This window comes from Alexandromys fortis, unplaced genomic scaffold, assembly GCF_014885135.2.
Source record: "Alexandromys fortis isolate MF-2015 unplaced genomic scaffold, M_Fortis_MF-2015_v1.1 scaffold_24, whole genome shotgun sequence".
NCBI lineage: Eukaryota > Metazoa > Chordata > Mammalia > Rodentia > Cricetidae > Alexandromys > Alexandromys fortis.
The window spans coordinates 14,678,635-14,698,052 of NW_026067906.1; the positions used below are offsets into that span (position 1 = coordinate 14,678,635).

The window sequence follows — 19,418 nt, forward strand, 5'->3', positions numbered from 1 at the left end:
TAAGAGCATTGCCTGCTCTTCCAGAGGTCCTGAGTTCAATTCCCAGCAACCACATGGTGGCTCACAACCATCTGTAATGGTGTCTGGTGCCCTCTTCTGGCCTGCAGACATACACACAGACAGAATATTGAATACATAATAAGTAAGTAAATATTTAAAAAAAAAAAAAAAGAACAATGTTGAACAATGTTGAAAGTGTTTACATATTAAATTCTGGCTGCCCCCTCTCAAAAATGGAAATGGCTTAAGGAAGTCACAGTGTGGGTGTGATTTCCACTCTGTTGTGAGTAATGTTTATGTCCTAGAGGGCACAAGCCACTGAATGCTGAGACCCTTGGACACCTCTAATTCCAACCAGAAATCCAGGCAGGGCAGGCTTGAATGGGCCCAATTACACAGGCCCATATTCCTACACTGTCTGGCAGTCAGAGAATTCTGAGCGACCTACAAGGCACAATTTGCACCTGCCACACAGAAGGTGGTCACCTAGCCTTTTGACAGTGAAACAACCTGAACCATCCTAGACAAGTGGTCAGGATATGCTAATGTCGCTCTGCTCCTTCTACTGTAATTTAGGAGGTGGCCGGGGAAGAAGTGTTTCTCAGTCTATATAACAAAATGAGAACGGGCATAGAGGAGACAAAAAACATAGCTATGGACATGACCTAAGTCATCCCCCCCCACGTAGGAAACCATGCTAATGAATTTCCCCCTCAGTTTATGTTTTGATATAAAAGCTGTTTAGATAATAAACATGGGTGAGCTTCAGGATCTGAATGAACCCTGAGACTCCCTCCCAGTATTGTCTTGTGAACTGTGCCTCATTTAGTCCCACACTGGTACAAGAAATGGTTTATGTCCGGGCTGGTCTACAACACAGGCTTAGCCTATATTGAAGAGAATGAGACTATATTATATTAAATAGTTCTGTAGCAATAATTTGGAAGGAAAGACCTTCTTGCCCTGACCTTCTCTATTTACTAATCCTCAGTCAATTCATGCAGAATATCAAGGGTATTGGGCTGGAGAGATGGCTCAGTGGTTAAGAGCATTGCCTGCTCTTCCAAAGGTCCTGAGTTCAATTCCCGGCAACCACATGGTGGCTCACAACCATCTGTAATGAGGTCTGGTGCCCTCTTCTGGCCTGCAGACATACACACAAACAGAATATTGTATACATAATAAATAAATAAATATTTTTAAAAAATTAATATCAAGGGTAGTGTAGTGATTTGAACAATAATTGTCTCCCACACTCTTGTGCATTTGAACACTTGGTCACCAGTTGTGGCACTGTTTTGGGAGGTTTAGATGGTACAGCCTCATTGGAGATTGAAGGTCTACCTTAAGTTACAGACTGAGTCTAGATACTCACACCATTTCCAGCTTTCTCTCTTCTTCATGCTTATGGAAAAGTCTGTGAGCCCTTAGCATTCTGCTCTTGCCACCATGCCTACTGTTGCTGCCCTCACTCCCCACCATGACAGAATTATCCCCCTGGGACCATAAGCCAAAATAAATTTTCCTCTATGTTGCCACAAGAACACAAAAGTAACTAAAGCAAGCATGAGTTATGAGTCCAGGAAAAGATGTTTCCTTGAACCATATTTCTTGCTGATGAACTCTGCATTATTGCCAGTCTCATTGGCCACAGTAACCACGAAGAGAATTACAAACCACATATACATGTAACAGACACATCCAAATGGAATGACCAGTGTTCAACAACTACCTAGCATAGGATACATAAAATAACACTACAGGAACTCCAAGGAATCAAGATCACAATCCCACCAGAAGAGCATACCCTGGAAAGGAAAGTCAAAATGAATTGAAATAGATATTAGGGAGTAGAATCAGTAGGGTTAAGTATCTAAGAACCAGAAGCCTGATGTCAGAGACCAGACCCAACTAAGCTGCTTGGGCAAAAGGGGAAGGGAAAGACTCTTCCCAACAACTTTTATTTTTGCACAGGCAAGAATTTCCTCAACTAAATCAATTCCAGAATTGTCCCTACCTCCCTAGTTCAGTCTACTCCCTGGGGAAGAAGCTCCCACTTACTTCATTATCATCCACTAAGGTGGTTTGAATGAGAATGGTCTCCATGGGCTCATTTGTTTGAATTCTTGGCCCCCAGTTAGCAGAACTGTTTGAGAAGGATTAGGAGGTATGGCCTTGTTGGAGGAAGTTTGTCAGTCAGGGTGGGCTTTGAGGTTTCAAAAACCCATGCCAGGTCTAATCTTTCTTCTTTGTCTCTGCCTCCCTCCCTACTCTGGGTGTCTGACTATCTGTCTGATGACTCTTTTTCATCTGACAACTCTGCCTCTCTGTCTAAATTTCTATCTTAATATTTAACATAGCTCAGATATAACTTTAAACATAGCACAAAGTGAATTATTTGAAAGGCAGGCAAAACTTTTTCTCTACCTTCTAGGTACAACAATAAAGTTAGTTACCCAAAGAATAAAACAAATACACTTTTAATACTTGATGATATATGGTTAGATCTCCCTCTGCTTACCCTGCCTTCTCTTTTTCTTTAAGGGGAAATAGAAGCAACCTTCACATCTTTAGTTCTTCTTCATCAGCTCCACAATAGCTACCTTTTCTTCTAAGATGTGTATGTATCATCCTACAAGTAAAGTCAACGGACATAATGGATTTATGTGTGGGTGTGATTTAAAGAAAAGGATATGCTGATTCAAAGGACCTACCCCTGGAACTTCTATTGGTATTGGAAAACCCTGCCATAAAAGTTTCATGAGTTTTCCTGGTGATATGAACAAGTGAAAAATTCTGATTCATGGAGGAATGGTCGGACCCTGGAATCAGCAAAGCTGTGGGGGAGGGGTGGAAGACCCATTGGTGTAGGACTACAGCCATTCAGAAAGAGGGCCTGCTACTGCACAGTGCCTGAGATCCATCCGGCCCTGCAACCTTGGATTTTCTACGGAGATGAACCTGCAACCTTAGATTCTCTACAGAGCTGGACCTGCAACCTTGGATTCTCTTGGACCAGGTCTGAGACTCCGGGTGTATCTCAAAATCTGACATCTCCTAGAGGCACTACCACCCATGACTTAGAACACTCTCCACTCGGTTTTTCTTTCCTATGCCATGTTTAGAGATCCACTCCACAGTAAGTCTGACTCTTCCCACTTCTGAAGTTACCTGTGCCAACTGGTCTAAGTGTATGAGAGTCTTGCGGAACAAATGGCACATGACCAAATAATTATCAGGCAGCATTGTAAAGGCTGACATAGAAGTAAGACAGAGTGCCATAGATGCATCTAACTGACTGCAAAAGTCTTCAAAAGAAGGCTAGAACTGAGCTGAATCCAAAAAAAATTTTTCAACAGATTTGCTCCAAAGAAGAATGAACCACCTGGCAAGACTTTCAAGGAAGATCGAGACTCTTTCTCTGTGTCACTTTCTGTACGTTTCTTAGATGTGACTATATGTCTTGTCTCTGTCTGTCTGCCTATCTCCCTCTTTCTCTTCCCTTCTCCCTGCCCCACCACTGATGTGGAAAATCTCATAGGGACTAAGTAATGGTTTGATAAGATCAGACTTTCTTATCTACATGGAAGAGGAACTAACAAATGTCAAATGAAGGAATGATAGTGTTTTTATGTCAGGAAGAAGACAAGGATCTCCAGGTGGCTTCTGAAGGAAGGCTCAGTCATTGGCAGAAGCCAGGCTTTCTTACTCCCTTGCAGTGTTTAACTCAAGTTAACGTTGTCCTCTGGGGAACAACTTGTGATTCTGTAAATGGGACGGGTCTCCAATAAGGATGCTCTTGACAGCTAATAGGTGGTGACTACCAATGCTCCTAAATGCATTAAAATGCACAAGACATTTCCCTACACACAATAACAGCAGCCACAAAGTGCCAAGAAAGTCTGTCCTGAAAGAAGATAAAGTGGCCATGGGAACAACATGGTAAAGCCCACAGGCAAAACTCAAACCAAGTAGCTTTAAGGGTGCCACAAATCTTGTTATCTGCATACATTCTCAATTATGTTCATACGTCCCTGTAACCTGGCACTTGGAGCCCGTCTTCACTCATTCCACTGTGTGAGATGAATGATCTTATTAAAATAATTTAGAATTGACCAATTGATATTCTGTTGGAAAATCGTTTGTTGGAATTGATACTTGATTAACCACAGCATTATTTGGGATCACAGTGAATCAAAGTATTCGACTAGCCTATACTGAAGTGAAGAATCACAGCCTCAGGCACTGGCCCAGAGAAAATAGTAAGCATCCTCTACTTTTTGTGTATCAGTGACCTTCAATCCAGATGTGTATCGGTGACCTTCAATCCAGATGTGTATCGGTGACCTTCAATCCAGATGTGTATCAGTGACCTTCAATCCAGATGTGTATCAGTGACCTTCAATCAGACATAAACACATGGAAAAGTATCTCCTGCAATCAGAAAAGTCAGGAGTCACCAACTTACAGGACTTCTCTACAGTACTACAGGCTACAAAGATTTCTCCCAAGGAAGCAATCCAATATGCCATCACTTTTTTAATTCAAGTCTTACTGTCTGCCCAAGTTCAAAGAATTTGGAGTCTTTAAAATGCAAAATCTGGGAGTGAAAATATAGCTCATTTGGTGGAGTGCTGGACTAGCATACAGGAGGCACTGGGTTTGATCCCTAGCCAAAGTAATGCATGTCTGTGATTCCAGCACTTGACATGTGAAGACAGGAATATTGGATGTTCAAGGTCACTCTGAGTTATATAATGAGGTTAAGGCCAGCAGGTTAGGTTACATGAGACCCTGTCTCAAATAAATAAATGACTCAGCCTTGGAGAGGGGGGCAGGAAAATTGGGAGTTCCAGGCCATCTTTTCCTACATAAGAAGTTCAAAACCAGCCGGGGTTACATGAAAACCAGTCTCAAGTGTGCTATAATGCATCTAACCACATTAGGTACCCAGCAAGGGACTAGGGGGAAAGAGAGGTTCTACCAAGAAAGGGGAAATAGAATACCATATTGTTATGGAGAGACAGAGGCTTGGGAGACTAGAGTAAGAGGGTTAGATGAGGAAGAGGTTGAAAGAGAGGTATAAGCAAAGAAATATGGAAAGGGGCAACAATAAGAGCCACTGGAGAGCCCGTACAGAAACCCATTACTGAAACCAAACCCAAACCATTACTGAAGACACTTCCTAAAATATATATATACATGTATGATAAGAATCGGAATAGAGTTCACCAAACAATAGTGGAACAATGCCCCAACTAGACATCTTATGCCAACAAGCAAAACTCTGAGTGCCAGGAATGAGTTATATATAGTTGAGTCTTTGGCCAAAGGGGCCCCATGGAAACCCCCAACCATCTTAGGCTATTGTCAAAGGTATTGGTTGCTCTCCACAAACTGATGTGAAATCCCTATTACTGAAGATAATACTTACATATCTCATTGAACACAGAGAAGCCATTCCTAACTAGAGGTTCACCCCTATTGATGGTCCTGGAATGCTACCAGAGGGGAACTATAATCATCAGCTCAGCCACAAACTTCATAATCTACAATGGTGGCCTGCCTGTGAGATACACTCAATGACGCAATGGTGGCACAAACGTTTTGGGGATGACTGGTCACTCTCTGATGGGGTTTAAGACATATGAGATCTTATAGATCTTATGCCTGATGTTGCCAGTGTAGCCAGGAGCATGAGACTCGATAGGGCATGGTCCTAGGGGAAATCTGCCATTATTATCCTGCTAAAGAAATTTATCAACCAAAGGATTCATAATGACATTCAGTTATCCCCATAAAGCAGGGCCTGACTCAACCATCAGAAAAGCTTCTTGCAAAAGACCAGAAGTATCACACAACAGAACTGAACAATGTGAAGAGATAAGGGGATGTTGGAGTATTCAGTATTAAGTAGGATTTCTTCATCAAACTCTCCCCTTGGGACCAAAGGAGCTATGAGGAAGAGGAGTTGGAAAGATTGTAAGAGCCAGGGGAGGTGGATGGCTCCAAAGAAAGTGTCCTCCAGACATAATAGAACGGCTTCACATATAAATTCACAAGGGCTACACAAGTTCAAGCCAGACAGGTTCCCAGTGTTGAGAAGAAGAAGCTGATAGGGCTCCCAGCCCTAACCAAGAAGCGATCTGCAATTGGTACCCACTGAAAGGAAAATGTAGTCCTTTGCAGCTGAGTCTCACTGGCCATATCAACCACACTTCAGGGCAGGCTCCATGCCCAGGAGGAGACAGCCAACATGAAATAAACTCAGGAGTACTTTTGCAAACTTTGTCTCACATAGCTTTGCCTGGGCCTATTTTTTTTTTCTCTTATTGGTGTTTTGCTTGTAAATTCTGATTTCATGTTGTGTGTATTTCTTGGTTTTTTTATATTTGTTTTTTATTATTATTTACGTTTTAAGGAGAGAGAAAAAGGAAGAGCATGGAATTGGGTGAGTAGTGAGGATTTAGGAGGAACTGAGAGGGAGAAAAAGTGCAATCAGAATATATTGTATGAAAACAATTTTTCAATAAAATAAAAATAAAAGCTGAGAAAAGGGCTAATATGCTCAGTGGTTAAGAGCACTTGTTACTCTTGCAAAGGACAGGGTTAGATTCTCTGCACCCACATGGTTGCTCTCAACGATCTGTAACTCCAAGTCCAAAGGGACTGATGCCCTCTTCTGGCCTCTGTGGGTACCAGGAACACAAGTGGTATATAGTCATGTGTAGGCAAAACACCCATACACATAAAATAATAATATTCTAAAAATTAATAAGATAAAAGCATTTTAAAGAGGAAAACATATAAGCAAACCAAAAACGTGTGTTAGAAATCAGACATAAATTCAGGCAAAAATGGCAATGGACATAAAAACAGATAAATTTAAGAAAACTCAGAGTACTATTTTCACATCAGTTAATATACTGAAGAAAAGCCATTATATGTTGAAATCTGTGATAGCAAACTGTACTCTTGGACTGGCAGAGAGAAAATAGTCCCTTTTCAGATAACGTCTTTTTGTGGCTTTCGTTCCCATTTCTACCCAAGTCTTCACCACTCACCTTTGTCTCATTAGGGCCGCTTCCACCACCATGGTTCAACACCTGGGGGGGGCTGCAATTTAGAAAGAACGAACGGGCACCAAACACAGCAGCCAAGCTGAACCTCACAAATTGGAAACTCTGCCCTTCTTGATGGCATGCAATTGAGCAAGCGGGATTTCATTTTAAAGACAATGTCTGTGAAAGCTGTTGGGCAGGAAAGGGCACTTCTAAGTACAGTATTTTATGGGTCCAAACCATGCCACTAAAAAGAGACTGGGCTTTGTGATCCACAAGGATGAAAAGGATCTCTGTAGAGAATTTATTCTGCATAGCATATTTCTGGAAGGCCATAATAGAAACCAGTATCAAGGGGAAGAAAAGGAACTTGTTGTGTACAGTATACCCTTTGAATTCTGGGCCCTATATGTGCATCAGTTGTTACAAAATCATCATTTTAAACAAATAAATATTATGAAAATTAAGGCTTAAGGAAACTAATCCCTAATGTCTTGCCACACAAGCACTAGAGCCTCAAGGTAGATGACACCAGAGTAGGAATGACACTCGAGGTCATCCTTTGCACATACACATCTACACGCACACACACACCACCACCACACACACACATACACATATATAGACTAAACAATACACAATTGAATGAATTAGTTGATAAACAAGATAACACAAAATTAGTGAATTCCCAGGTTCTCCTCTTGTCTGTGCATCCATGGGACTCCTACAATTTGAAAGGACCATTCTCCAGAAGTCCGGACACAGACATGAAGCAGTCTCTTCTGGACACTGGCAGAACTGCAGCCCTCATTAGCTCATGGTACCTGTGGTCACATGCACAAAGTCAAGCCAATCAACGTTCTCACACAGAGTAGGGAGGAGTTCAGGAATCATCTTCAGTTATGGAGATCTTTGGATAGCCGATGGCTTCCAGGGAAAAGAGAGTCAGTTTTCTTTATGACTATGGCCTCTGGTATATTAACCATGTGCTGGTGAATAGCCCTCAGACCTAGAAATAGCTAGGCAGCACAGATTGGACTCAGGTCATTATATATACAGAGAAGAAAGAGGTAGAGGAATGAGAGAGGAATTGAGAAGAGTTATAGGCATGAATGACATGAATATGCTCAAAATACATTGTCTTAAATCCTCAAAATAATAAAAAAAATTCAAGTTCTCAATTCTTTTTAGTACAATCTTCAAGTTTACTTCTGAACTCCAGAACTAAGGTCTTCTTTATCAGGAAATCCCAACCCCAATTATCTCAAAGACAGCATATTCCAATCTAAATCCTCCTCTTCATTTCCTCCTCGTCTTCTTCCAGTAATCTTAACAATTACTAGAAATAACAAGTCATTTACTTTCTCAATAAAAACTTTACCATTACCTTAGGGGACTTCCCTCTCCTTGTCTTTAACTACAGTCAGAAAACATTATTAAGTCCTTTCCTATAGGGTTAAAAGAACATGAAAGAGACACCCCACTGCTTCATTGCCTCCCCTTAACTCAACACCTGATATGGAACCTGTCAGCACCCTAGCCAACTTTCCATCTCGATTATTCTCCACACTACCACAGCACCCAGTCATCTTTCTCAAACATAAATACCAGATCATGCTTCAGAACCTTGGACAGTTCCCTAACCCCTTCAACGAAAACCAAATCCCATTTGTCCTAGGTTGACAAATGAGTTTGAATTGCTCAGATGACTTCCACCTCTCATATAAACTGTACCGTAGCCACTCTATGCTCTATGAAAGCTGCTACTGATACCTTCTGTGTGCCTCCACGACTTCGTGTTTGCTTGTCCCTTGGGTTTGTTTGTCCCTTGGGTTTGCTTGTCCCTTTACTTGGAGCTCTCTGCTCACCATTCCCAACTTCTATTTTTGTTCTATTCTCTCTGGATGGTTCTGTCCTCTGGGACTCTCTAATGCAATACCCATAAACAAACTCTTTTCTGATTATTTGTGATTCTACCTCCCCTGCCAGATGTCAACTGCTTTAAAGAAGAAAAAAAAAGAAAAGCAAACTATATTTTATTCATCTCTAAATCGGCTGTACCTCCCTGCTAACACTGCACATAAATATTGCTGAATGAATTGGCTGCAAGTACTTGGGTAAAAATGTAACACATTATCCCAAAATTTTATAGACTTCTGTGGCTAAAATCTCATTTCTTGGCCCTCTCTTTCTGCATACCTATTGGCACGCTATCAAGGGTCTCAGGAGGGCCAGTTACTCAAAAAGAGCTAACAAAGTGCCTGCTATTTGTAAACAGGGCCATTTGTAAACCCTCTGGGCTAGATTTAGAGATTGCCTTTCTAACTCTGACAATGCTCCTTTGAGTACTCCACTCTAAGAGGCATTGCTTTTCCAAATGTCTGGAGTCCTATAAGTAACCTTTGTTTACCCTGAAATGCTTTCAGAGAAGCTGAATGGAGCTTAAAAAAACAACATAGTGACCCTACAGGGACCCACCTGGCCAGTGGTTCGTGCCAGCCTAGGAGGGGGAGGGGGGCTCCAGAATCTCAGCTCTAATCCCTGCCCACCTCCGCAGTTATCAGCCACTTAACTGCTTGGACCTCGAGGGCTCTCTGCTCCCCTGTGAAGACCTTGGCAGCCCATTAATCATGTGCTTATTCAAGGAAAACAGCATCATAAGCAAAGTGATAACTTGAGTGCCTTGAAGAACAGTGAGCAAGAAATTAGCCTAAAATTGGGGTGAGGCATTCATCTGAATGAAGCCCAGGGAGGCAGATAACCATGGCAGGGCCCAGCCTCAGGGTCTTTCCCTTCCTTGCTCTTCTGACTTGGAATATTTGCACTCAGATCTCTGCTCCAATGTCCTCTGCCAATGGGCCCCTGGGGGACCCACAGCAATAGGTAAAGCAATTGGTTCTCCATCTCTTCCCCCTGCTCCATCTGCCTTCACAGGACCTACCAGCAGTCACTGGTGCGACTAACACCTAATGTCATATTACTGGTCTACTTATATACTAACCCTTGCTCTCCATCCTGTCAGCCCAGGGCAACAAGGGGTTGTCTCTTTCCCAAATGACCCAAGCACATAGGCATTTCCTAATAAGTATTACTTTTTGAAGTATGGTAAGTAGAATATAGGCTATCTGGCACTTGTAGACTGTATAATCCCATTTATGGAAAAGCTAACTGTTCAACAGTTAGGGGTTCACTGTTCACCAGCACCCCACCACCCTACTGCTCACCCACAACCTCATTAGATGACCCAATCTTATGGCTTCTCTGTCTGCTCTTAACTTCCCATTGGCAAGGAAGGAATGGACGTAAGGGCCACAGACAAGTCTTTTGAGGAAAACTAACAGGCAAAAAAGAATCAAATGCTTTGTTGCTATCTAGGTATGATGAGAAGAATGGAAGAACATTCAAGAAGCTAAGAATGCCGGGCGGTGATAGCGCACACCTTTAATCCCAGCACTCAGGAGGCAGAGGCAGGTGGATCTCTGAGTTCGAGACCAGCCTGGTCTACAGAGTGAGTTCCAGGACAGCCAGGGCTACACAGAGAAACCATATCTTGAAAACCAGAAGAGGAGGAGGAGAAAGCTAAGAAGGAAAAGAAACAGAGATTGGCTCGAGCAGAACATTCACTATTGCAGTAAAGTAAGAGAGATGACCTCAGCTAGAATATCAGTGGCCCAAGGTAGCAGCTGAAGATGCTGATCTTCCAGACTGTTCTCCTTTCTCCAGACAAGTGCTGTGGTTCTCAGTGCTGAAAATGGAAAATCAAGTCAAGCAAGCTTACACAGCAGTGACCTTCATGCAGTTTCACTCTGAATACAGTACTCACGGTTCTGGGGTATAGAGGGGGTCAGAGCCATGCCGCACATACTGAGTACAATGGAATACTCTATAGGCCAGGCCAGCCAGGAAGTCTCTCGGGCTCAGGTAGCCAGCCACCGGTCTCACTGTGAAGCCAGACCGCTCTAAAAAGACAAGAGGAAGAATCAACTAAACTCAGACCTTGGGACCTGAGGGCCCATATATTTTTTCTTAATAGTCTTTTAAGAACTAAAAGTTCAGGCTGGAGAGATGGCTCAGTGGTTAAGAGTATTGCCTGCTCATCCAAAGGTCCTGAGTTCAATTCCCGGCAACCACATGGTGACTCATGAGCATCTTTAAAGAGGTCTGGTGCCCTCTTCTGGCCTGCAGACATGCACACAGACAGAATATTGCATACACAATAAATAAATAAATAGTTAAAAAAAAAAACAAAAGTACATTTACTATTTTGGATACTTGTTGTACATGCTTTCACCCTTTGGAAAAAGTCTTTGGCAATGATAGTCATTAAATAATACATTCATATGTGATAATGCATTCATTAAATAATTATTCATTAAATAATTCATTCTTACATGATGAAGTCTTAGGGTCTCTGTTATTTGCAAAATCATCCAGGTTTTAAAACTCCTGAAGAAGGGATGACGCATCCTATTAACAGACATCATGCTTGTGGACTCTGGTGACTAAAATATGCTTTTGCTCACGAGTGATAGTTTCCAGGGGAACAAGATGTTCATTAAAAAAGAAGGTTAAAAGTATTTTTAGGGACCTAAATTCAGAAGCCAAATGTGGATAAGAAAACTCAAAGATGTAGGAGGAGATTATAACCTAGCATGGTGCCTACTACACACTCTCAGTTTCTTCCCCTGGGTATCCGTTCTGCGTGCCAGTGTTGAGCAACACGCAGCGGAGGCTCTCCCTCAGTCAGCATCGTGGAACTACTTTTTCTGTAGCTTTTTTGTGCAAGTCCCTCCGAACACCGTGCTATGCTGCTCTTTGTCCTATGGCACAGAGCATCACCGTGATTTGAGGTTTCCCCGAAGCACCAAGCACTAAATCGCTTTATGAGAGTGAGAACGAAAATAAGAATACGATTAAAATCTGAAGTTACCATTCGCAGAAGAAACCTACGGCTCATCATTGATCTCAATTTGATGAAAAAAGAGATAAGGTGTTTTACTGAAATAGTGTGTTTGAAAACGGTTATTTTATATTGATTGTTCTCTTTTAGGAGTATGGTTGTTTCTAGTAAAAACATATATATTTAAAATGTCAAACACATTTTGATAACTATACAGTCAAATGATTGCAAAGTCAGCCTAATATACCTATTCTACATAGATCCACGTGTAAGGTTAAAAGCACCATGAAAATCTACTCTCAAGAAAAATGCCATTAGGTAACATAGTGTGCCCAGCCAGAGTCATTGTGCAAGTTAGGTCTCTAGACTTACTCACTGTGCATAAGGGCAACTTTGTAGCCTTTGACTAACGTCTCCCATTTCTCTTACTCTCTCACCTCAGTAACTACTGCTCTATTGTCTGGTTCTGTTTTAGATGGTTTTAGACTCCGTGGACAAGGGGCCCATCTGTTCTTTGTCTTCCTGGCTTTTGGCTTATCTCTCTTAGCGTCGTATCCAGGAGGACTTTCCCAGGATGCGAGCGCTGCACAGGCCCTCATTCTGAAAACAACTTATTAGAGAGTACCTCAGGATGGTTGGAAACAGCAATAAAAGGCAAAGCCAACAAAGTTTGTAAAACAAACCCATTTGGGGATTTCTGGTACCAGCATATAAATAACACCATTCTCAGGCCTCCCTGGAGCCATAATTCTAGCAGCATTATGTTTATGCCAAGAATTTCCAACTTAGATTGTTCTCCTGAGTATCAAAAGGATAAGTGTGTTTTCTTCCTTTCCTATATTATATCAGTTATGACAATATATCTCATAGGTGGGGCATAAGTTAGTACCTTTTTATTTTAATAGTTTTATATTTTATTTCATGAAAATTAGAAAAATGTAAAATTTTGTCATTGAGAACATTGACTCTGTATATACTACTGGCTTAGAAGTTTCTGCTTCATTTAAATGAGGCATTTTTCTAAATGAGTCAATTAAAAGAAACTCGAACCCACGCACATGAACTTGCCTTGTGTCTGCTGTGCGCCAGTGAGTGATTCAAACGGAACTCTACGCCGACTTGAGTGAAAATAGCAACTTGGGAGAAGGAGATGGCAAAAGCTGTGGGATATTATTCTAATGACTAAGGCTGAGAAACAAGAGAGCAAAATATAAACCCTATGTATGAGAAATGAATCCCATTATAAACATACAGGTTGCAGGCCTCCCTGTGAGCTGCCAGGTTGCCAGAATGGTCTAGCTACAACCACAGCAAAACTCACTATGGAACTAGGTGCTAGTTAAATGAGGCTGATCAGTGGCTTTCTGTCTCTCCTAAGTCACAAATGCAGTGTAGTGGACAACGTTCACACGTCCAGACTTATCCTCCACGGTCAGGGCTAGCGATGGCTCTCAGAGGCACAGCTATAAATCTAACTATCATGCATTCTGATCCACTTATGACATAGGACAAAAGCAGGGGACAGGGAGTCCTAATCGCTATTACCACCAGGGATCACAGAGGAGACAGGACATTGTCTGCACCTTGAAGAATTAAAGGATGGCATTTGAACACACCCCGCAGCCAGAACAGATCATATGCGTAGGACGATGCAACAGGACGCGCTTGGAGAGCTGGGTCGGGGCTTTACATTGAGGCTGAGCAATTCAGGCTCCTCCAAATTCAGCCCTGGTCTATGTCTGTCTGTCTGTCCTGGTGTTCAGCAGACAGGGAGATATCAGTAAGCTTGGGGGATCTGAGGATCAGGCTCCTTCTATAAGCCAAGAACTCGGGCAGCGGGAGTCTAGTTTTACATCACAGAAATGAGATTTGAATCATGTCACTGTTCCTGGGAGGAGATATAAAGATCCTAAACACCTGCGAAGGCCCTTAATAGACAACTGCCTAACCCGGCTGCGGGAGGTCACAACCGAGTCAGGTCCCTCTGGAGCAGGCGGTATTCTTTACAGAACGAAGACACACACCAATGTCCCCTCCTATAAGAGTCTATCCAAACAGGCCTGTCCATCACCTAGACAGGACAAAGTCCCACAGGAAAAGTTGCTTGTTCTAAGGAATTTGGAAATAGTATAAAACCTACCTAAAGCATAGATTGAAGCAAAGGTCCCTTTGGCCATTACCTACTCTCACCCCTTGAGGGTGTACTTGGCTTTACTATGTAATAAGTTCTGTTTTCTACACTAGTCTCTCTGTGTCTCATTATAGGGGTTCTGTTGATGGTTATCACATTCACCAGAGCGAAGGGGGAGTCTAGGCTGAGATCCTGATAATGATCAGAGAATAGCTTTGTACTTTTCAATGTTCACATCAAAATGACTACACAAGTGCCCACATAAATCCCTTGGCTTTTTTTTTTTTCATCTTAGGCCACAAAACTCAAAATGTCGATCAATCTAGCCCTACCCTTAACAATTGTCAATTCCAGTTGTTTTTATCTATTTATTTATTTTACATACCGGCCACAGTTTCCCCTCCTTCCTCTCCTCTTGCTCCCTCCCTCCCCCTCTCCTCTACCCACCCCCATTAGCTCCTCCTTTGTCTCCAAGTAAAAGGAGCCTCTGCGAGCTTCTAAGCCAATCTGTGAGGGGGAAAGTAATGTTTGTGTGAAAGCAATGGACAGGGTAGTAAAGGGGGGAGGGGAGCTTAAGAATGGAGATGGCCAAATAGTGGGTAGAAGGGTACCCTTAATGTGGGTAGAAGAAGTGGAATGAAGGAAATGTCCCAAAGCAGCAAGTGGCAGCCTGGAGGATTCCAGGGAGCCGCAAGAGAGTGAAAAGCTAAGTAGCAGACCTCCAAAATGCGCACGGCCCAATCGCCTTGAGTCTGCAAATGCCTAACTTGGACCAGTCACCTTTAGAGAGGTGATCTAATAATGCTTCCGAGATGAGGATATTATCCAAATGGAGGATTTAAAATCATAAAGGTCTTTACAAGAAGGAAGCAGGGACCAGGCAGTAGAGGCACACACCTTTGATCCCAGCACTCGGGAGAGAGGCAGGAGGATCTCTGTGAGTTCGAGGCCAGCCTGGTCTATGAAGCGAGTTCCAGGCAGTCAGAGCTACAGCACAGAGCAAGCCTGTCTGGGGCAAAGGAGCAGAAGACTTAGAAATGACATGGAGACAATGGAAGTCTAAGGCCGGAGTGATGAAAAGCAGTAGCCATGGGCCAGGCGGTGCAGGAAGACTCCAACAACTGAAAAAGGCAAGGGAACAGAAGCCCCCCGAAAGGAATGCCACACCTTCAACTCCTTGATCATAGACGTATGATCTCCGGTAATAAGTATAAGTAATAATTTGTGTTTAGAAGATGCTCAAAGCTGGTGTTTTTGGCAGGTCTCCTTTCCAGGTTACCATTTATAACAGCAAGCCTCAGAGAAAGACCTGAACAAGCCCATAGCTGTATAAATAGCCAAATCCATTTCTCCAGTCAAGAGGCCATTGCTGGCTGATTCGGTGCTCCTCTTTCTAAGCCTCTATTTTCTCCTTTTAGAAAAGGGGCTCATGGTGTACCGTCATGCCCTTGAAAAGCGAATGGGGATGGGAATCGGGAAGGACAGCCTGCAGAGTCTTACCTTTCAGGAACATAGAGACATCCTCCAGTTGAGGCACATTGTCTTCACGATAGCCACAGTACTTGGTCAGCAGGGGGAAGTTCTTCAGGTACTCTCGGCAAGCATGGGTGGGGTAGAGTTTCGAGAGCTCCCGGAACACAACACCCCAAGTTTTAGTTTCTTCTTCTGTATACTCGACCCTAGGAATGGGCTGGCCACTAGGCAGGCAGGAAGAGTGACAGTCAGTGAATCTAGCTTTATGCCACTAGGTCAAAAAGTCTGACAATGCAAGACACGTTTCAGAAACACACACACAAAAAACTAAGTGCCCAAAGGGATTCCATTAAGTGCTAAAATAAATGCCAATCTTCAATTCCACATTCCTATCTGGATCCTTGTAAGAGTTTTTTATTGTAGGCTGGGCGATGGTGGTGCACACCTTTAATCCCAGCACTTGGGAGGCAGAAGCAGTCAGATCTCTGTGAGTTTGAGCTCAGCCTGGTTTACAGAGCGAGTTCCAGGACAGGCTCCAAAGCTACACAGAGAAACCCTGTCTTGAAAAAAGAGTTTTTCCATTGTTACATCTTCAGTATCCTCCTAGAAACTCGATAAGACTCGTGGTCTTTGTTATGTGTGTCTGTCTTTGGATGGTAGGGGGTGTGTGGATGTGCATGCACATGTGGAGTGGTGTGCACATGCGGAGCGGTGTGCACTGTGGAGCGCTGTGCACTGTGGAGTGCTGTGCACTGTAGAGTGGTGTGCACGTGTGGAGCTCTGTGCACTGTGGAGCGGTGTGCACATGCAGGCTGAGATCAGAAGAGGACCTAAGTATCCTCTGCTCTACCGTGCTCCACCTTCTTCCCTTGAGGCAGGATCTCTCACTAACCTGGAACTCAGTATTTCAGCTTGCCTGGCTGATCACCCATCCCCACAAATCTTCCTCTCTCCCTGCAACACACCAAGTACTGAGGCTAAAGGCATACAGTCCCACCCAACTTTCCCCTGGTGCTGGAGATCCAAACCCAGGTCTTCGTGTTTGTCTAGCAGGTGCTCTCACCCACTGAACCATCTCCCCGGTTCCAAGATCTATGCTCTTAAGCTGAGATGGGTAACAAGTAATAGTCTTGTGTTGGAAGGGGGTGGTTTAGGTGCAAGACTCCTAGGAGGGGCTTTTCTGCAGCTACAAGACAACAATAATAAATGGATTATTCAGTTGAAAATAAAATTGCTTCCTGAGTTTTCTTTGTTCCTTGCCCAGACTCACCCCAATTTCCAAGTGTAATTTTGTGATTATTTGTTCGGTGCCCAAAATGTCTGGCAAACACTAAAAGTCTGTGCTGAATTTAGAAGAGTTTTTGTAAACTGACAAATAAGAAACATTTATTGGAGGTCATACTGAAAGGCAGACATGTGAAGCCCTCTTAGTTCTAGACGAGTGTTAATAAACTTCACCAGAAAAGGGGCCAGAAAGCAAATACTGTGGGCTTTGGGATCACGTGATCTCTGCCACAATTCTGCTACAGTACCCTCAAAACAGCCATAGAGAAAATGGATAAAGAAAAGCTACCTATGTCCTAATAAACACCTCTTTGTGGACCCATAAGCATTAGTGTGAGGGTGGCTGGATTTGACTAATAACAGATCATCTTGAATCAGGGCAGTCATGGAAGGCTCCCTGGAGGAGGCAAGCTTGCGCTAGCAAGTGAAGACTACAGAGTCCTCAGAGTTCCCTGATAAAATGGTAACAAGAAGTGCTGATTTAACAGTAGATAGTGGCTATGAGCCAAGAACACAGCTCCCAGTCTCAACTGAGACCTGTGAGATAATGGGACCATTGCTGGGTGGGTACCTTTGCAAGCTATTAAGTAAGGAACTTAAATCTGAATTTAGCATCTGACTATGATGTCTATTCCAAATCCAGGCACATCTGTAATCCCAGTACTTGGGAAGTTGAGGCAGGGAAAGTTCAAGGATAGCCTGGGCACATAGCAACTTTTAGGTTAGCCTGAGTTACAATGCTATGTATTTTGAATTAAGTTTGAGAAATCTATTATAATGTGCTTTTAGCAGCTTGTCCCAATAGCTACCCTGTCTCTTAAACAGAAATTCTGTTCCTATAAATAGTAAACACACACACACACACACACACACACACACACCTGGCAGTTCAAATGCAATCTACTACAGCAGGTGGTCACTCCAGGTGCCCACCCTCAGACAGAACAATCCTTGCCACTCAGGTCACTGCAGCAACAGGGCACTATCAAAGAACTGGATCATTCTGAAGAATCCCAGAGGTCGTAACAAAGACGAACAAGACAAGAAGAACAGGCTCTCAAAAAGATCTCCTCACTGGCTCCCAAACCCAGCCCTCTACATATCTTTATGCTTCTGTCAAAATACATTCTGTTTAACACCGAAGTCCAAATGTAGTTCCTGCTGCCTCCAAATTGTTTGTATTTTTAATTAAAATGCATGAGAAATGGAGGAATAACGCATAGCAGAGAAAGAACTAGAAATTAACATTTGCTTCCGCTAAGTACCAAGAGGAGGGCTTATGCAGGCCAAATTAAAATAAGATTGTCCCTGTTTAAATTTGGCCATTGATAACAAATTAAATTACAACCTGGCAAATATTTGCTGGGGAGAGCAAGAGTGCTGAGTCCTAACACCCTTGGTGAATTTAGAACAAAAGCTTGATATGAGAAAAATGAGAAAAGATGCAAGAAATAAATGTATAAGTGGGCTGCCTCTGGATCCAGAAATCCATCTAAATCAATCTCAGCAGGGAAGGCCAATAAACCTACTAGGAGCTGCGCATGACCTGAAGGGGGAAAAGCAATGGGGCCAAAACAATAAATGAAACGCTGAAAAGCCATCTGAGAAGAATCATTAGGTCAACCTCTCCTTTTGGTATCAATCCGCAGACACCCAGAAGTTCAAAGGCACGCTGGATGGAGCCAACAAAGCCTAAAAGAAGGGTAAGTACGAATTAGGGCAGGAAGAGAGAATTGCACAGGTCTCTCGCCTGATGAATTTCCCACGGCGCAGTCTTGGGAATATGGACGGCTGCGGATATTCTCATCCCCGCCACGGGAGTTCATTCACCTGCTCGCTGAAATGATGGCCAAAATCCTGCTGGTACCCAGAGTCCAGGTGAGGCATGGCTCTCCTGGAGCAGTGACTTCTCACGCCACTTGGACCCCTGCTCTGGACAATTCTTTAAATAGTTTAAAACTTCATCAAAAAGAAAAGGCTAGGTTATTCCATTTCGTGTCAATTGAAAAATATCCAAAGCACAGGAAACGTAAGAAGCTCCTATTTTCTATGTAGTTTCAACAAATATATACTAATATCAACTATTGGTGAGATGACCAAGGGTAAGTGCTTGTCCGTAAATTAACCCATTTGATTCTCACAGCTCCATAAATAGATATTATTATTATCCATATTTCATACACAAAGAAAGTGAAACTCCAAGAGATTGCCTCAAACCTCAGAGCCAGGTTATTTTGTGGCATAAAACAGTGGTCTTCCCTGATTTGCTTATACTAGTGAGATCAAAAAGGCACTCCTGACCTTGGCTCACGTCACATACCAAACTAAGGGGTTCAGGTGCAGGTGTGCATGCATGCGTGTGTGTGTGTGTGTATGTGTGCGTGTGTGTATGTGAAAATATTACCTATACTCATTCCTGCAATACTAGCATTTGTGTTCTTGTAGATCACAAAAGGCATTTTCACTATTTTTTTTTTAAGTTTCTTTGATGAGACTAGAGGTTGGACCGGGTTCCTCAACAGAATAAAGACGCAGTTGGGGCACCAGGAATATAAAGCCATCCAGATTT

At 42.9% G+C, this 19,418-nt stretch overlaps 1 protein-coding gene across 2 annotated transcripts in view; it reads right to left on the minus strand.

The window, feature by feature from the left end:
• The window catches only part of Tph2 (tryptophan hydroxylase 2), a 96,362-nt gene that overhangs the window by 47,983 nt on the left and 28,961 nt on the right, over positions 1–19,418 (minus strand). For both annotated transcript variants that reach the window (XM_050135581.1, XM_050135580.1), the window contains exons 6-7: positions 15,593–15,789; positions 10,885–11,020 (exon numbers count right to left, since the gene is read on the minus strand). In XM_050135581.1, the coding sequence (XP_049991538.1) occupies positions 10,885–11,020; positions 15,593–15,789 (333 nt within the window). The remainder of the gene's footprint in view (positions 1–10,884; positions 11,021–15,592; positions 15,790–19,418) is intronic.